At 48.9% G+C, this 20,418-nt stretch overlaps 1 protein-coding gene across 4 annotated transcripts in view; it reads right to left on the bottom strand.

The window, feature by feature from the left end:
* Positions 1-20,418, bottom strand: part of iqsec3a (IQ motif and Sec7 domain ArfGEF 3a) — a 207,817-nt gene that overhangs the window by 113,997 nt on the left and 73,402 nt on the right. For all 4 annotated transcript variants that reach the window (XM_057323667.1, XM_057323666.1, XM_057323665.1 and 1 more), the window contains exon 4: positions 3,071-4,263. In XM_057323667.1, the coding sequence (XP_057179650.1) occupies positions 3,071-4,263 (1,193 nt within the window). The remainder of the gene's footprint in view (positions 1-3,070; positions 4,264-20,418) is intronic.

The following is a 20,418-nucleotide window of genomic DNA, read 5'->3' as shown; positions in this document are numbered from 1 at the left end:
GCCCAATGGTAGCCTCGATCCCCCTGAGGTCTTCCCATGACAGCCGCTTCGCCGCGGCTGCTGATGGGGCGATGGTCTCCTCTTCGCTGGTCCTACAGGGGGGCCGCCCCAGAGCTGGAGGGCATCGAAGAGGACCAGGGCTGCTGGGAAGGCGGCCGAGTTGCGGCACGGAGGACTGCTTCTTACTGTCGAGAACCCTCCGGAGGAGGCCGCGTGCGGGTCTCGCGCCCCCCCCGACGGGCGGGGGGTGAGCGGGGCCGCTGCGGCTCTACAGAAACACCAACCAGCCCCCCCTTGCGAGACGGGTGCGTCGAGAAACCGGACCTTCTCGGTGTTACTCATCTGCGCAAGGTTTGGCCAGAGAAGTATCTCGTGAACCACAAGTGTGGACATCGTCCGACCCAGGGCCCGCGTGGTCACCTTGGTCGCCCGTAGAGCGAGGTCGGTGGCGGCGCGGAGTTCCTTCATAAGCGCTGGGTCGGTCTTACCCTCGTGGAGCTCTCTCAACGCCCTGGCCTGGCAGGAGCCATAGCGTGGAGAGAGGAGGCAGCTTGGTCCGCCGCAATGTAAGCTCTTGACACCAGAGATGCCGAGACCCCACATGCTTTGGACGGGAGTCTAGGTCGAGCCCCACCCCCAGGTGGCTGCCGCCTACGGGCACGAGTGCACCGCGGCGGCATACTCCACCTGGGGGACATCGACGTATCCTCTAGCTGTCCCAATCTCGAGGGAAGAGAGGGTGACAGAACTTTGTTTGATGTGAAACGTGCCGAAAAGGGGGCGTTTCCAGGTCTTACTAAGTTCCTCATGCACTTCCGGTAAACACAGCACTGAGGGCGGGCGCGGCTTGGAGCCGTGCTCAAACCCGAGGCGCCATGTAGCCAGCCGCGAGCGCCAGGAGAGGCAGTGCGGGCACTGCAACCAACACTCACGGCGGCCCGGGAAAGCATGGCCGACATCTCGACATCCGCTTTTTCCTGGGCTCAACCCCCCGAGGGAGGGAGCCCGAAGAATCGTCGGAGTCGGATGGCAGTACGTCACCCCCCGATGCTGCAAGAGACATCTCATCATCACGCATCGTGTCCTAATACGTGATTGAGGAATAAGACGGCGGACTGTCTCCTGGGGAACGGTCAGACGAGCGAGACGAGGTGCGAACGGTCCGTGAGCCAGTGGCTGGTGGATTATCGCTCACAGTAATCCTCATATCACCCTCGCTGCTTGCCGTAGTGGACGGCAGGGCCGTAGTCCTGCCGCCACGGAACAAAACGTATCCACGGATACAAAACGTATCCACAACGTCCGCCCCAGCGTACTGGAAGCAGGCATCGTGTCCGTCCCCCTCCTCGATGAGTGTGTTGAACCCATGAGAACAGCCACGCTGGAGAAATTTGCTCTTTTAGAAAAGGAAATTTGCTCGAACACCTCCGGAACTGCCAAGACGCCCAGGGGAGAGTCACTGCAGGAAGGGACCGTCTGCTGTACCACGTCGAAGATTCCAGCAGCAAAATGATCACCAAAGATCGTAGAGAAGCTCATCAGATGCGTAGGCTCTGAAGAACAAAAGGTGAATGAATGAGCACGCCGGCTTCCCTCTTATACCCGGACATCCGGGGAGGAGTCCGGCATGCAAATTTCATTCGCCAATTTTCATTGGCCTTTTCTAAATACTCAGAAGATGATAGGTTCTCAAGACAAACCCCATTCTGTCGGTTCGACACAACGTCGAGAGACCGACAGAAAGGGAACACAGGTTAGCTTCTGATTTCTTATTTAATACAGCGCTCTACCGGAGCTTTGCAACAAACTTAATGACACAGATGAGAAGCATTAGCACCTGTCCGCTAACATGACAGAGATGCTGTTTTCCATTTATTTAAAAGTTAAAGTTCAAAGATATACAGTATGTGAGTACCACAGAGTGAACTTGCAGTATTGTGTTGAGTGTTTTAGTTTTGAGGCAGTGTGAAATGAAGCTCTGTTATTCTGTCTCCTCCTGAGGACAAACTCCTGTCCAGCTGCAATTAAATAATTTTCTTGTACTTCATTGATAAAAAAGGCTGTTTTAATGTTTAATCTAATCCTGCTATTTGAATTAGCTGAAAAGACGAATTCTGTCATTATGTTTGCGACAACATGTTAGTCTATCATTTATAGAATGCTGAACTGTTAAATAGTAATATTTGAATAACCTTAATAAACCTGGAGCGTGCACCTAGCACTAGGAAAATAAAAGTATCGGATTGGGACTCATATCAGCAGATACTCAAAATAAAATGACTTGGATAGAATCGGGGGCACAAAAAGTGTGATCGGGACATCACTAGTCACTACTATTGCACTACTGCATGCTGCTGCTGCTTCTATGGCATCGAAGAACCTTTTGAAGCACCCTTTTTTAAGAGTGTATAATCTGAAGAACCTTTTTTGGCCACAAAGAACCTTTTGTGAAACAGAAAGGTTCTTAGGATGTTAAAGGTTCTTTATGGAACCATTTAGACTAAAAAGGTTATTCTATGGCATCATGAAGCACCTTAATTTTTAAGAGGGCTGTATCTTTATGTTTGTACCCTCTATTTTTCATTATTTTCCTCTCTCTCTCTTGCTAACACACAGGTGATAAATAACTTTGTATTCCTATTATTTCAGTGAGCTATAAATTATTGTGCAATGCCTGAACTTGCCTAAAATCACATGTCTGTATGTGTGCATTGGAGCAAGATGACATTAGGGGAAGGAGAATGAGACTGCACTTTGAATAAAAACAGTGCTATTTATAAGGTCAGACAAACCTAAGGGTGACAGGCATCATGGAGGGGTGTTGGGCACAGCTGGAGATAAAACTGGATGATGGGAATGTTACAAGAAAGGGGGACAGAAAGAGAGACGTGCTGAAAGGTTTTGGAAAGCAGCCTCATATTAGTGGCAGGGGAGAAGAGCTTAATGAAATGAGAGAGATAAAAAAATCTGGAATTGATACAAGCAGAATGTAAGGAGTACTGTAACCACAACAATGAACACATCTCTTAGGGTTTAGGGACCCTTCTGATTGGACATGAGAGGTACTCACATGTTGAAGAGGTTGAGACCAATACGATACAGGCGTTTCCGCATGACATCGGTGGAGAGGGTCGGAGATTTGCAACTAACTGGGTTCTCGCAATGGTATCTTGGCAAGCTCAGGATCATAGCCTGCAGAGCCTCTTTGGATGAGACCTCTGAAGCAGAGCGGGCTGAAGTGGATGTACTGCTACTGCTCATCTGTTCTGAGCTGTTGTCCGCAAGGTCTGACTCAATATGTTTAGCTTCTAGAACCTCCACAGTTGGGGTGTCCGGCATTTCTGCAACCTCTGGTGGAGACAAGGTATCAGAGGTTATTACTGTCTGTGCCGGAATGGTTGCTTCTGGATATTCTTTTTTCTCAAACACCAGAGGTGACGGCTCCTCCCCAAGTTCCTCCTCACTCGGTGGAGGGGCTGGGAAGTCGCCATCTGGTACTTCCTCAGCATCCAGCTCTAGAGGTGCAGGAGCTGGATCCTGTGGAGGTGGTGGCGGCAGTGGTTGTCCTTGTAGTGGTTGTTCCTTTGCATTGTAAACTGGAGATTGCTGTAGGCTCTCCGTAATCGTGGCCCCCTGCTGGACACAATTACCAAGAGAGACTGAAGTGGAGGATTCCATAACCGAAGAGGACATGCGAAAGTTCTGGCTATCAATTTGAACAGTCACGTCCCGGAAGGCCATCATTAGCTTGCTGGCACTACGGGTCACATTCTCGGAGCTGTCTGCTGGGATGGTTCCACTCTGAAGTGTAACAGGGTTTATGGGGACACCTTCTGTCCCCGCCATCCCGGATTTGCCACCAACTGTACCGAAGTTTTCTTGAAGAGAACACATAGTTTTCATGCTCCAGTTGCTGAGCGCATCATCAATTGATTTGGCAAGAGACTGGACTTGCTCATTGAAGGAATCCTCCAGGTCAGTTAGAGTGCCACCCACTGTGTTGGGCAGGGATGGGGACCGGACCAGCGGGATACTTGCAAGATTACAGCCTTCAGCCAGTGCCCGTTCAGCCGAGATCCCCTCTGTGTTTTGCACGCGCACCTTTCGCAGGGAGATACGGCGTGGCAAACGACTTTCAAGGAGGGAGTTTCGTATCTTCTCAAAGTTTTTGCTGAGCTGGTATTGGCGGAAGGCCGTCTGGATTTTGCAGGCGGCACGGCGTGAGATGAGGTGGCCCCCATATTTGTGCTCTAACATTTCGATCTGAAAAGAAAGAGAAGGGAAACAAATTGAGATAAGGACCAGTTATGACAAATACAAGCATGATCTGAACGCAAGAATGAAATGCTCTAATCAATAACAAAGACTAATAAGAGATAGCTAAATATCATGACACCATGAGACAAACCAATTTCCCAGTCTCCCACTTTCCGAATGCCTTTCATGCGTAAACCCTTAATAAAATTAGCCAATAAGTGTCAATACGCTGGATGCAGCATCCAAAGCAATTACCCAACCATAAAAAGGACTTAATAGTCTTGATGCTCAAAGTGTATCATGCTCATTTGCGAAGTTTGAATGGGGTTAATTAGACTGCATATATAGTGCACACATTACAAGTCTGCTACATGCTAGGGTTGTTCCGATTGAAGATACTATCGTGTATCGACGATCCTCAGACCTATCGGCAATAGCTGATTCCCTAGACGATAGTTGGCTGTTTGCCAATATATGTTGCAAATCAATAGTACAAACGCGCATTGAGCATTTCTTCATGCAAGAGAGCTTGCAATGCAGGCAGCTTAGGCTTTTCCTTGCGGCAGAGAGAGTTTATAATATGCGGGCTTTGAGTTCCCTTTCTGTTGGTCTCTCGACGTTGTGTCGAGCCGACAGATGGGGTTCGTCCCTGAGAACCAATCGCTTCTGACTTCTTAGAAAAGGCCAATGAAATTGGCGAATAAAATTTGCATGCCAGACTCCGTCCCTGGATATCCGGGTATAAAAGGGAGACGGCGTGCCTCATTCATTCACCTTCTGTTCTTCGGAGCCTTCGCTCATGATCAACAGACTTCGCCACAAATAGCAACTACAAGACTGCCGGTTCTACGACGTGGTGCAGCGGACTGTCCTTTCCTGCGGCGACTTCCCCTGGGCGTCTCGGCGGTTCCAGAAGTGTTTGAGTTTTTTCTCTAAAAGAGCAAATTTCTCCAGCGTGGCATGTCCCGCTGTTGTTGTGGGTGCAACACACTCATCGAGGAGGGGGACGGACACGATGTCTGCTTCCAGTAAGCTGGGGCAGATGTTGTGGATACGTCCTTCCCGCACTGCGGGCGGTTGACGATTCAGACGTTGCGTCATGGGTGGCTGTGTTCCCACGGGATTCAGCCACCACCTCGTCTGCTTCCCGTTCCGTGACGGCAGGACTACGGCCCTGCCGCCCGCTACGGCAAGCAGCAAGGGTGATATGAGGATTACTGTGAGCGCCAATCCGTCAGTCACTGGCTCGCGGACCATTCGCACCTCGTCTGACCGTTCCCCATGAGACGGTCCCACCGTCTTGTTCCTCAACCACGTATCGGAAACGGTACGTGATGATGAGATGTCTGTTGCAGCATCGGAGGGTGACTTACTGGCATCAGACTCCGGCGATTCCTTGAAGCTCCCTCCCTCGGGGGGTCGAGCTCAGGAAGAAGCGGACGTCGAAATGTCAGCCATGCTTTCCCGGGCCGCCGGCATTGGGTTGAGGTGCACCGCACTGCCTCTACCAATGCTCGCGGCTGGATACACGGTACCTTGGGCTTGAGAGCGGCTCCAAGCCGCACTCGCCCCCAGTGCCGTGTTCCCCCGGAGGTGCATGAGGAACTTAGTATGACCTGGAACGCCCCCCTTCGGCGCGTACATGGCAACTAGTTCCATCGTCCTTTCTTCCCTCGATGGTGGGGCAGCTAGAGGATACGTCGATGTCCCCAGGGGCTCGACCTAGACACCCGTCCAAAGCACGTAGGCTTTTCTGCAAAGCTGTCCCCTCTCTCCATGCTATGGCCATCTTGCAGGTCCATCAGGCCAATGTGCTGAGAGAGCTCCACGAGGGTAAGACCGACCTAGCACTTATGCAGGAACTCCGCGCCGTCACCGACCTCGCTCTACGGGCGACCAAGGTGACCGCGCGGGCCCTGGGTCGGGCGATGTCCACACTTGTGGTCCAGGAGAGACACCTCTGTCTGAACCTTGCACAGATGAGTAATGCCAAGAAAGTCTGCTTTCTTGACGCACCCATCTCGCAAGGGGGGGCTGTTTGGTGATACGGTCGAGCCACAGTTCTCGACAGTAAAGGAGCAGACAGAGGATATCAAGTATATCCTCCCCAGCCATGACTCGACCGCCCTCTGGCCGCCGAGATCCCGTGCAGCGTCTGCTTCCCAGCAGCCCTGGTCCTCTTCGAGACATCGAAGAGGAGACCACCACCCCGTCAGAAGCCACGGCGGAAGCCAAAGCGGCCCTCATGGGAAGACCCCAGGGAGATCTAGAATACCTTCGAGCCCAACCCCAGCCATTCCATCACTGGTTTGTCGATCCGGGACGGTTCCTGCCCCGTCCCAACAGCCCACTTCTAAGAGTTTTCTCTCTCTCTCTGGGCGTTTATCACAGCCGCTCTCACCCTCTACACGACGGTGTTCGGCAACTCGACGTTGCGTCACGGCGAGACCCAATGTCGAGGATAATCAGCAGCCTAAGCACTTTCAATCGACGGTGAGTTGTGCCACATCATCGTCTGGGTATTATCACAGCCGCTCTCACCCTCTACACGAAGGTGTTCGGCAACTCGATGTTGCGGCAAGACCAAATGTCGAGGATAATCATCAGCCTTAGCACTCTAATTCGATGGTGCGTTGTGCTACATCATCGCCAGGCAGGTAAAACTGCAGAGGCAGGAAACCCCCCCCCCACCCCCCACGGCGAGGGATCCGCACTGCCAGCCATCGAACCACCCCCGGGAGGTCGATGAAGCAGAATGTACCCCTAGCCTCCCTGTCTCGGTCCCTGGGAGCCTGACAAGAGCTTCCCAAACCGTCACGGTGACTACGGGATACGGTCCGTCTCGGCTACGCGATCCAGCTCCCCAGATGCCCGCCCAAGTTTCGGGGCATTTTCTCAACCTCAGCAGAGGCAAGGATGCTCCCGTACTTCGGGCCGAGGTCACCAGCCCTCTGGTGAGGAAGCGATTGTGCTCGTCCCTCTAGCCGAGATGTTCAACAGGATTTACAGCCCGTACTTCATCGTCCCCAAAAAAGCGGGGGTCGCTAGATCTGCATACCCTGAACAGGCACCTACTCAAGCTGCCGTTCAGGATGCTCACGCAGAAGCGCATCCTGGCATCTATGAGATGTCAAGGTGGATTCATGGCAATTGACCTGAAAGACGCTTACTCTCATGTCTCAATTCTCCCTCGTCATCTCCCGTTCCTACGGTTCGCTTTTGAGGGTCAGGCATATTAGTACAGAGTCCTCCCTTTTGGTTTGTCCCTGTCCCCACGAGTCTTCACGAAGATCGTGGAAGCCGCCCTCACTCCCCTCAGGGAGAGAGGTGTGCAAGTACTAAGCTATCTCGACGACTGGCTCATTTGACACACTCGCGAGATCTGTTATGTACACACAGGGACCTAGTGCTTCAGCACCTACATCGATTGGGACCACAGGTCAACCGAGAAAAGAGCAAGCTCTCCCCTGTGCAGAGCATCCTCTTTTTTGGTATGGATTGATCCACATGAGACGACTCCAACACTGGCTACAGAGTCGAGTTCCCTGGAGAGGGTTGCACACGGGCAGCATGCGGATGGTGATTACGCCTCTCTGCAGACGCACCCTAACCCCTGGTCTTCAATGACCTTTCTACGGATGGGGGTCCCTCTCGGGCAGGTCATGAGGCGCGTCGTGGTGATGACAGACGCCTCCCTGCAGGGTTGGGGTGCCGTGTGCAACGGGCACGCAGTGTCGGGGCGATGGACGGGTCCCCGCCTGCGCAGGCATATCAACTGCCTAGAGTTGTTGGATGTGCTACTTGCACTGAAGGGGCTACAACCTCTCGTGCAGGCCAAGCACGTGCTGGTCCGGCGGACAGCACAACTGCCATAGCGTGTATCAACGCCAGGGTGGCGTTCGCTCACGGCAGCTAACACGACGCGCCCGACGTCTCCTCCTGTGGAATCCGCAGGTGAGCAGATCCCTGCGAGCCACACATATCCCAGGCGACCTGAACCAAACAGCCGATGCGCTCTCTCGTCAGTTGACGCCTCGCGGAGAGTGGCGACTCCACCCCCGCGCAGTCCAGCTCATTGGGTACAGTTCGGGAGGGCTCAGGTAGACCTGTTCGCCTCCCTGGACACCACCCATTGCCCGCTAGGGTACTCCCGTCCGAGGCCCCCCTCGGCACGGATGCTCTAGCGCACAGCTGGCCGTGGGACAAGCGGAAGTACGCCTTCCCCCCAGTGAGCCTCATTGCACAGACTCTGTGCAAGGTCAGGGAAGAGGAGCATCAAGTGTACTAGTTGCGCCATACTGGCCCAACTGGACTTGGTTCTCGGAGCTAATGCTCCTGACAACAGCTCCCCCCGGCCGATTCCCCTGACGAAGACCTGCTTTCCCAGGGGAAGGGCACGTTATGGCATCCCAGGCCAGACCTCTGGAACCTCCATGTCTGGCCCCTGGACGAGATGAGGAGATCCTGAGTGGCCTACCCCCTGCGGCGGTTAAGACCATCACTCAGGCTAGGGCCTGTAGCACATCCCCCGCTTGAGGAAGTAGCGCTTACCCAGTGGCCTTACGGTACCAGGCGGCATCTCACTGTTAGAGAAACAAGGCCGCTGCCTGTGAGGCCGAAGGCAGGGGCCTTCCCACCTTTCAAGTAAAGCTCTGGGACCCCCTACCTACCCACTGGTAGGTTACAATTTCGTTGTAGCGCTCACGGCTGACACGCCCAGGCCAGTCACCGTCGCTTCGCTAGAGATTGTGACAGGGCACAGTGTTGTGGTGTTTTCCATAGGAACCCCATCTATCGGCTCGACACAACATCGAGAGACCGACAGAAAGGGAGCGTTTTGGTTACGGATGTAACCTCAGTTCCCTGATGGAGGGAACGAGACGTTGTGTCCTTCTTGCCACAACACGTGCTGCCCACTGCAGCAGTCGTGAGAGGTCTCAGGCTCCTCAGAACTTAGGTGAATGAATGAGGCACGCCGTCTCCCTTTTATACCCGGATATCCGAGGGCATGCAAATTTCATTCGCCAATTTCATTGGCCTTTTCTAAGAAGTCGGAAGCGATTGGTTCTCAGGGACGAACCCATCTGTCGGCTCGACACAACGTCTCGTTCCCTCCATCAGGGAACTGAGGTTACATCCATAACCAAGATGTTTTCTGCGCACTAGAGAGTTTGTGATGCGCGCGGCTCTGGCTTTTCCTCGCGCCAGAGAGAGTTTATAATGTGTGGGCTTTGACGTTTCAGCGCACGAGAGAGCTTGTGATGCGCGCGGCTCTGGTTTTTCCTCGCACCAGAGAGTTCATACTGTGCGGGGTTTGAGTTTTCCGCACACGAGAGATCTTGTGATGCGCGCGGCTCTGGCTTTTCCTCACGCCAGAGAGAGTTTATAATGTGCGGGGTTTGAGTTTTCAGCGCATGAGAGAGCTTGGGATGCGGCTTTTCCTCGCAGGAATTCGTTTGCGCGTGACGGTTTAAAACCAGCGCACGAGTTGTTCCCATTTGGCAATCAAGTAATAACAGCACAGCCAGGGGCGGTTCTAGGGGAGGGTCAGCACACTTGGCACCCCACTGGTCCCCCTAAATCTGGAATCGTTTCTGGAATTTTTTACCACAACCGAGCAATTTCAGGTGCAATGCACAGTTTGTCCTGCGAGTGGCAGTAATGATGCTTGTGTGCCAGAAGGAAGATTACGCAAGCAAGACGCAAACAATGTCGAGTCTGTGCGCCTTCACCAAGATTACTACATCATACAGGTAATGGAAATATTTTGTAAAAATATAACGAAAATGCATATCATTACACATCATATTAAAATACTGACCTATATTTTCCGGTGTTGCGCATGTTAAATCTACATATAAAGCAGTCGTGACTCGTGCCTATACAAAGAATCAGCTGCTACCAGAGAACGTGTAACACACTAAAGAAATGTTATTTGTTAATGAAATGAGATCAAATGTAACTTACATTTCTTGGGGTGAATGTTTGATAAAATACACTTTTGCCTTATAATTAAAATAAATGGTCTGTCATTCCCAAGGAATTAGCAGAGTTCAAGTAATCAATACAGTTTATTCTATACTGTCCTGTATATTACTTGTTGTGTATTTGAGTGTCCTCTTTTTATTTACATATTTTCATAATTTTCCCATTTGCAGTTAAAATGAATAGAAAAAATTCTAAGGACATAATGTCCTTTTTTAATAAGAAAACTAAAGATAATAGTCAGTCAAGGCTGGAGAAATAAGATGCTTTTGAAAAAGAGTCAGAAATGCACAAAAGTCTAGAGAATGAAGAAAGTTCAGGGACCCATCAGCGTGGTGATTTAGTTGTGCAGAGGGACAACTTTTGTAACCCTGAAATTCCATGTGAAAAACATGAATTTTTACATGAGTATTTAGTTAACATGGCATTCACATGAAAGTGTGCCAAAACCACAATGTTATTATTGTTGTCATTGTTATTTTGACTATATACAATGTGTTGTGAAATAAATGACCATGGAACATTAATTTGAGCTGAACTTGTTTTATTAGCTTATTATTTTACTTAGAGAAAACAGTAATACATGACAGTGAAAAATGACTGAAAATTAATCATGACACATGTTAGTGTTCCCCCTTAAAGCATAAGTGGCCCCTGCCTGGCCCCCCCAGTTACAGTAGTCTAGAACCGCCACTGAGCACAGCTAATGTAATTTACCTGTTATTTTTTTTGCTTGTTGTCAGAAATAATCTACAGTGACAATATTCAGCACAACATCAATGACGCATTTGGGTGAATGATATTGACTTATAGCAATAGTTTACTTTCTCTCGTTTAAAAGGTTGCGGTGGTAAGTAACAATGTTGCCAACTACACTGAACTTAAACTCTGATAGGATGCTAATTACAGTCACACATGAGCATTTTCTAGACACGTAAGCTTCTGTTTTTGTCCACAAATCCAGTTTGTCATATATAAATGCGTAATTGCCCCGCCCCTCGATACTATCGTGTATCGGCGATCCACAGGCTGGCGATTGAACGATCTGACTATAGAGAATATCGCCCAGCACTACTACCTGTATTAAATTAGATTAATTATGGTGAAATGATTCGTGACATTTGATGAAATGGTTAGATAGCAGATGAAACGGTAGTCATCACAATCAAACTCTGATTTGACCAAAGGTTGCATTAGACTTTCCCACCGTCTGTCATAGAACTAGCCTATAGGCTCGACTATACATTTATTTACAACATCACACAAAACTTTGCCTATGGTTTCATGTCAAGACGCATACAAATGTCACATTTGTGAGAACATCTTATGATTCCATCCAGAGCTCCAATGTTACCCTACAAATTGACAAATTGAGTAATTTAATCTGTCACTCAAAGATTCTGTCTTGAATGGTCCCAAAACTATGTCATAGACCCTAGCTGATACCCAAAGCTTAATTTCACCTGATATTTTCCCTTTGTGCTTCCATCAGCTGTCAGTGATCTTGTCCTTTCGTTGGTGAGCTTGGATTAGAGGTCATTAAAGTCCTGCCATTTCAAACCGAGTGATAAGAGTGAGTGAGTTGATGTAATCTCTGTCATGGTTAGAGATTCAAACACCCTGAAAGAAGTTTGAATAACACCAAAAAGCCATCTTATCTCAACAATCTACATTTGTCTCTGACTAGGTGGGAAAGGAACAATATGTCTGGGGAATATTAAGTTCTCTTTGAAAAGCACCTAGGCTCCAAGCTACTGTGAGTTTCTTATCAGAGGAAGCTATGAGCTGGGAAAACTACTTCCTTCATCCGTGAATAGTCGACAACCTGCCTTTCTCCATTAGTGCAGACATACTGCATAGTTTTTAATTAGTGAGTAAAAAGAGTTAATAAAACATTATTTAAATAAACTTTGCCATCAACTCAAGATGTTATGTCTTGCACATCTGTTAATGACTTCCTCTTCGTATGTTTATGATGACTAAAAAGAGAATGATTAAAAATGTTTTCTTCAGAATTCCATGTGGTTATACATATTTCTCACATAAAGTGGCCAAACCAGAATTTCAGAATGTGGCTTATCCATTTTTCTTTTTTTGCTGGTAAACAGCATGGTGACGACCAAAACGAGCCTGAACTAGCACAGACATTCACAATACTCTATACATTACACTGTACAATAGATTGATAGATGCATATAAATGTCACTGCTCCATTGTAAAGAAGCTTTAGCAAACACCCCTGGTGTAAACTTATATCAATACGGCCTCTCTTCAGAACGTGAGCCCTGAAATGACAGAATACGGGCAATAATAACAAAACGTGTTTTAGCAAATTGCTCACACACAGAAGTTTCTCGAAAGCAAGAGATAAAGACCAGTGTTGGCCAGGACCCAGGATGAGGTTTTAAAAGGAGGTTAGATTATCCAAGGTTTTATCCATTTTTATGCACTGCTGGTGGTTTGAAATATGATGATGAATAAACCAAAGAAAAACTTAAGGTAAAAAATAAAAATAACAGTATGGGTGAAACAAAAGATCTAATTTATTTAAAAAATGTTTTTTTTTTTACATTTTTACACATTTGGCAGACGCTTTTATCCTAAGCGAATTACATTGCATGATACTATACAAATAAGTAAACGTAAATGTTTCTGTAGAGAGGATTTAGTTCTATATCTGGGAACCACTTTGAATTCAGTAATCCCACAGTAATTGGTGGCCCAAACCATCTCTATATGTTAAGTGAGCAATTGTCAAAACTATAAAGCTATAAACACAACAAACAACTTCTAATTTAATTCTAATATTAATTTTTGTTACTTTGAAAAAATGTCAGTTTTTAATATTAACACATTCCACTTCTAAAGCCACTAGGAGCTTGTGATATTTGTGTAACTGCAAAATTTTTTTAATGAATTATCATTTTTGTTAGTGAAGGAAACCTAATGAGACAACCCATAAATTAGAAATAAAACAATACATAATAAAAGATTAATTGGAATGTTGAACGTAGAAAATAACACGGATAATCCTGAGGTGTGGTAAAAACATAACGGAAAATGTCGAAAATAAAACTGGATGCTGAAAGAAGGTGTGAGCAGGAGAGAAAAAGACAAGAAGCCGTGTAACGAATGCGGTCCTGCTGCAAATTCACCCATTAGCCAGCTGTCAGGTCTGTTTCCGATCACTTCACTAAGCGGAGCAGAGGAGAGAGATCATTCCGGAACCACTACAGCTGTAAAAGAAAGGGTTATAGCGATGACACTGCTCTCTGTCAACTCAGCCTAGACAAATCAAACCTGACAGCTGGATCGGCACTCCGTCCAAGCCCAGTTCTTTACCAACATGGCATAAAATGACACATATATATCCAAATAAGACAGGGTTAGAAACAAAAAAAAAGGTGTTGGAGGCTGCTGTCAAGAAAAATCATACTCTATTGTCAAAATAATTTGGGGGGTATTCCATTAAGTGCCCAATGGGAAAGTCTCTTTTGGTGACCTAAAGACATAACCAGAAACATTAATGTTTGCTAATTTTCATAAGGAATAATTGCTGAATTATCGAAAATGATGATCATAAGGTGGATACCAAGAAACAACAGAAAGAGACAGCCAAGAAACAACATTTCCTCATGTTTTACTCACCCTCAAGGCATCCTAACTGAATATGACTTTCTTCCTGAAGAATAATGCAGTCGGAGTTATATTACCATGTATCCTTTTACTTCCAAGTGGTAGAATGGGAGTGACTGTGTCAGGGCTGGCGTGGAAAGAACCCAAGGCGTGAAGGGGTTAACACAAAAGATTTTAATTAATAACAAATAAAACACCCACGATGGGGAAAAACTAAACAAAGGCAAAATGCAACAAAACAAAGACTTCCCACGGGGGGCAAAAATAAACTAAACAGAACACGACACAACTACTAATAGAACAGATACGAGGACTTGGCAAGACTGGGATGCGGGAACACGGGGTCATACAAAACATAGCATGTATACACACACACAACGCAAGAGCACATGACAATGAAACAAGAGGGCATTAAATAGGGCAAGACAAACTAGGGATAATGACACAGGGCAGGTGAGGGTAATGGAACACGGCCGGGAAGTAATACGGGAAACGAGAGGGGCGGGGCCAATGACAAGACACTGGAGAGAACGCATATTATTGTCAAAAGGACAATAATATGTTTCTCTCCACACATAACCAAAGACTTTGTCATGGCTCTGCCTCAGGACCAGGAAATCCAAGACTAAAAGAAGCAGAACCATGACAGAAGCCCCCCCTTTAATGAGCACCTCCAGGTGCTCACCAAGGGGTAGACAGACGAGACAAGGTAGACTGAGACAGAGACAAGAACAGACAAAAGAGAACAAAATCAGGGGCAGACAAGACAAAACAACAATAGGACTTGGGTGGGACAATAAAAATAACAAACATGGGAGGGGGGGTTGGATCAAACAAGGGCTCACAGGGGGCAGTCCATGTGGGTAGGGAGAAGGGGGAACAGTCTTAGTCCCCGGCTGCGCTCGAGGGCGCAGAGTCCTGGGGGACTTAGAGGAGGAAGTCCTGGGGGGGTCCGCCGATTTGGAAGTCGGCGGGGCAAGGTTGGGCGCCGGCTGGAAGGCCGCTGCACCGGACTGGACGCCGGACTGGACGCCGGACTGGACGCCGGACTGGACACTGGACTGGACGCCAGCTGGATCACCGGACTGGAGGCCGGCTGGATCACCGGACTGGACGCCGGCTGGACCACCGGACTGGACGCCGGCTGGACCACCGGACTGGATGCCGGCTGGACCACCGGACTGGACGCCGGCTGGACCACCGGCTGGGATGCCGGCTGGATCACCGGACTGGGCGCCGGCTGGATCACCGGACTGGATGCCGGCTGAATCACCGGACTGGACGCCGGCTGCACCGGACTGGACGCCGGCTGGATCACCGGACTGGACTCCGGCTGTACCACCGGACGGGATGCCGGCTGCACCGGACGGGATGCCGGCTGCTCCGGACGACACAGGACTAGACACAGGACTGGACACGGGACTGGACACGGGACTGGACAGCGGCTGCACCGGACTGGGAAACGGCTGCACCGGACTGGGCGCCAGCTGTACCGGACTGGGCGCCGGCTGCTGCACCGGCTGGATTGGAGTCTACGCTGCCCGCCGCTGCCTCTTCTTCTTCCGCCGAGCCACCCGCCTGGTGGTCGGCTGAAGGAAGGATGTATAAGGCACGGCTGGCTCCGGCTGGGACTCCTCGGAGGTGGATCCCCAGGACGCTCGCCTCCCCTGCTTGCCAACGAGGCTGGTGGACGGTAGAGAAGCTGCCGAGGGTGAGGAGGATGGCGTGGCGATGCCCACAACCCCGATCTGCAGGGAACCACCCTCAGGGATCGTGACCAGCGGAGATGGGTAATTGGAATATGTTGAGACCGTGGACTCCGACCGCTCCACGGCGGACAGCCACACAGTGTTGAAGTCCATCGGCCCCAACGCCCTCATCTCCGCCCTCGAGAGTGGATTCCTGAGACCGGAGTTGAAAAGCACGGCAAGCTCCTCCTCCCCAAAGACGCCATTCTCGGCAACGTCCAGGAACCTCTCCACATATTCGTCCAAGCTCTCGCTCCCCTGGCGGATTCCGCAGAGGAGGCGAGCTAGGTGGGACCGTCCAGTGTCCATGCCGCCTACTGGGTTCTTAGTAGGCTCTTGCGTTCTGTCAGGGCTGGCGTGGAAAGAACCCAATTGCAGGCAGGCGTGAAGGGGTTAACACAAAAGATTTTAATTAATATCAAATAAAACACCCACGATAGGGAAAAACTAAACAAAGGCAAAATACAACAAAACAAAGACTTCCCACGGGGGGGGGCAAAAACAAACTAAACACAACACAACTACTAATAGAACAGATACGAGGACTTGGCAAGACTGGGATGAGGGAACACGGGGTCATACAAAATATAGCATGTACACACACACACAACGCAAGAGCACAGGACAATGAAACAAGAGGGCATTAAATAGGGCAAGACAAATGAGGGATAATGACACAGGGCAGGTGAGGGTAATGGAACACGGCCGGGAAGTAATACGGGAAACGGGACGCTGGGCCAATGACAAGAAACTGGAGAGAATGCATATTATTGTCAAAAGGACAATAATATGTTTCTCTCCACACATAACCAAAGACTTTGTCATGGCTCTGCCTCAGGACCAGGAAATCCAAGCCTAAAAGAAGCAGAACCATGACAGAATGGGGGCAATTTTTTGAAACTCCAAAAAGTGCATCCATTGATCAAAGAACGGCAGAAATCGATGCGTTTGTTTAAGAGAAATACCCATATTGACAACGCTATTAACGATAATGTCTAGCTTCTGTTATCCCTCTGCTGCGCGTGAACCAGAGGCTTATTTTTCCTGCAAATGACGCAGGCATTCCGTAAGTTCCAGTAAGTTCCGGTGACGAATGCAGCATTTTTCGTTTTGTTCCAATAGGATAGCGTCTCTTCTATGCGGGAGCTTTCGTCACTTTCATTGCCGGAAAAACAAGCCTCTGGTTCACGCGCAGCAGAGGGATAACAGAGTAGACCATCCGGGTATTTCTCGCCTACTGTTTTTTGCATACTGAGGTTTTGGACATACTATTCATGACCCATACTCATTTTCGCCTAATATACTGTATAGTATGGAAGTAGGCGATTTCAGACGCAGTGCTCTACTTAGTTCCACTTTGTCGTTGGTATCAATGTGTGCTCAGCAAGACCATTTTGTGCTTGAGCGCCACCAAGTCGTGTTTAACTGTAACTTCAGCAGCTCCAAGCACGTGAACAAAAGCAGCAATCTCATTGATCGGCCAGTTTTTAAGGCGGCGCGTCAAACCAAAAAAACGAGCCTCAGGCTTTTTCGCCTGCCATTTTGCGCGTCAGTGTGAACACTCACATTGGCACCCTTTGTTTAGTCACATTTAGTCATGTGAATTGTACAAAAAATGTATGACTGTTAGAAAACTTTCTAAAACTGGTGCAAAGCGGATCAAACAGTACCAAACCTAGTAGGAGATCATAGGAATTCACAAGAATAAATAGTTATGTAAACTAGTTATGAATTGTCAAGAGATTGTGTTTGGGCACACTATTGTTATCAAAGAGGATTGTCTGGAAAAGGCCATTCTGTAGATGCAATCGCTTACTGTCACATATCTGTTCATATTTGGTGCTTGACATTACTCTCTCATTTGCATTGATTTGTATCTCAAGGATGCATGTATATTTATGAGGCCATCAACATAAGACAGGATAATCAAAGGTCTCATTGGGAGGTTAGGCATGCTTTCATTAGCATAAAGAGGCAATCACATCGAAGAGGTGCAGCAGTAGTTATCTGTGGAGCCATCAGCTTTTGAGAGATCGTGTCTAGAGTCGCTAAAACCAGATTAGCAGCACTCAGACACACTCTGGGGGAGCTGGCTTTGCTGACAGTGGATCACAGCTTGTAGAATTTTGCCTCGTTTTGCACGTCAGTATAGTTCAGACCGTAAAATCTGATTGGACAAGCTATGTTCGACACGGTCATCTCATGGCATCATCAAAATTTTACATTAATGTAGCATATAATGTAGTAATTGTTATGTTGGTTTGCAACCAGAAATCACTTGACAATTCACTTGACAGACATAAGGAGGTGTTGGCACCTATTGTGAATATTAGGCATAAAGTTCAGAGCAGACTGATCATTAACTAAAATAAATTTGGAGCTTCAATCTCAAAATGCGTAGCGCCACCAACAATTGAAATTACACAGATGTTTATCCTAGAAACTAAAATGTACTTTTGATCAGATCATTTTTAGACAATTATAACAAGTTTTTTTTGTCAATTTATTTCCAAAGATTTAAAAAATTTGGTTTTAACATTTGAATAAATTAGTCTGTAATTATAGACAGTTTCAAAGCAACAACATAAACAAATGTTACTGCGCATGCACGTTTTTGTTGCCTCAACTTAACTTTCGGTACACATCCAGCAAGAATAGTGTCCCTGTAGATTATTTCTGACAACAAGCAAAAGAAATAACAGGTAAATTACATTAGCTAGCAAGTTTAAAGTATGTCTAGCCAGCGTTATTTTGGGTTAACAGTAGAAGAACTGTTATTTGGTTAAACTTTAATGCGACAAAGTTACACGACCCATTCAACAAATTGTTTATTTTATAAAATTGGAATACAATAAATATCAACAAATTGTTAATACAATTATTATACAATAAATTATGAATATAAATGTATATTAATATAAATTAAATAATAAATAAATAGTTATATTATTATCCACTAGCCAGACCAAATAATAACAAACACAGACTGGAAGTTAACTTTGAGATGAAACCGTCTATAAGGATGGTCAGTTTTGATTTGGAGACTGCAAAGTTGAATAAAACTCACTGTTCCCTTTCTGTCGGTCTCTCGACGTTGTGTCGAACCGAGAGAATGGGGTTTGTCTTCTGAGTATTTAGAAAAGGCCAATGAAAATTGGCGAATGAAATTTGCATGCCGGGCTCCTCCCCGGATGTCCGGGTATAAGAGGGAAGTGCTCATTCATTCACCTTTTGTTCTTCAGAGCCTACGCATCTGATGAGCTTCTCTACGATCTGGTGATCATTCTTTCTGCTGGAATCTACGACGTGGACAGCGGACGGTCCCTTCCTGCAGTGACTCTCCCCTGGGCGTCTCGGCAGTTCCGGAGGTGTTCGAGCAATTTCCTTTTCTAAAAGAGCAAATTTCTCCAGCCTGGCTTGTCCCGCTGTTCTCATGGGTGCAACACACTCATCGAGGAGGGGGACGGACACAATGCCTGCTTCCAGTACGCTGGGGCAGACGTTGTGGATACGTCCTGCCTGCACTGTGGGCGGTGACGATTCAGACGTTGCGTCACAGGTGGCTGTGTTCCCACGGGACTCAGCCACCACCTCGTTTGCTCCCCGTTCCGTGGCGGCAGGACTACGGCCCTGCCGTCCGCTATGGCAAGCAGCGAGGGTGATATGAGGATTACTGTGAGCGATAATCCGCCAGCCACGGCTCACGGACCGTTCACACCTCGTTTCGCTCGTCTGACCGTTCCCCAAAAAGACGGTCCGCCGTCTTATTCCTCAATCACGTATTCGGACACGATGCGTGATGATGAGAGGTCTCTTGCAGCATCGGGGGGTGACGTACTGCCATCCGACTCCGACGATTCTTCGGGCTCCCTCCCTCGGGGGGTCGAGCCCAGGAAAAAGCGGATGTCGAGATGTCGGCCATGCTTTCCCGGGCCGCCGTGAGTGTTGGGTTGCAGTGCCCGCACTGCCTCTCCCGGCGTTCGCGGCTGGCTACATGGCGCCTCGGGTTTGAGCGCGTCTCCAAGCCGCGCCCGCCCCCAGTGCCGTGTTTACCGGAAGTGCATGAGGAACTTTGTAAGACCTGGAACGCCCCTTTCCGGCACGTTTCACGTCAAACAAAGTTCTGTCACCCTCTCTTCCCTCGAGGTTGAGACAGCTGGAGGATGCGTCGGTGTCCCCCAGGTGGAGTTTGCCGCCGCGGTGCACTCATGCCCGTAGGTGGCAGCCACCTGGGGAGGCTCGACCTAGACTCCCGTCCAAAGCATGTGGGGTCTCGGCATCTCTGGTGTCGAGAGCTTACATTGCGGTGGACCAAGCTGCCTCCTCTCTCCACGCTATGGCTCCTGCCAGGCCAGGGCGTTGAGAGAGCTCCACGAGGGTAAGACCGACCCAGCGCTTATGCAGGAACTCCGCGCCGTCACCGACCTCGCTCTACAGGCGACCAAGGTGACCATGGGGGCCCTGGGTCGGACGATGTCCACACTTGTGGTCCATGAGAAACTCCTCTGCCCGATATTTGCGCAGATGAGTAACGCTGAGAAGGTCCGCTTTCTCGACGTACCCGTCTCGCAAGGGGGGGCTGGTTGGTGTTACTGTGGAGGGTTCTCGACAGTAAAAAGCAGTCCTCCGTGCCGCAACTCGGCCGCCTCGGCCGTCGAGTCCCGTGCACTGTCTGCTTCCCAGCAGCCCTGGTCCTCTTCAACGCCCTCCAGTGACCTGGAGGAGACAGCGAAGAGGAAACCATCGCCCCATCAGCAGCCGCGGGCAGCGGCTGTCATGGGATCACCTCAGG

This window comes from Triplophysa rosa, linkage group LG24, assembly GCF_024868665.1.
Source record: "Triplophysa rosa linkage group LG24, Trosa_1v2, whole genome shotgun sequence".
In the NCBI taxonomy this organism is placed as follows: Eukaryota; Metazoa; Chordata; class Actinopteri; order Cypriniformes; family Nemacheilidae; genus Triplophysa; species Triplophysa rosa.
The sequence above is the reverse complement of the archived record's forward strand: the minus strand, read 5'-3'. Positions and strand labels throughout refer to the sequence as shown.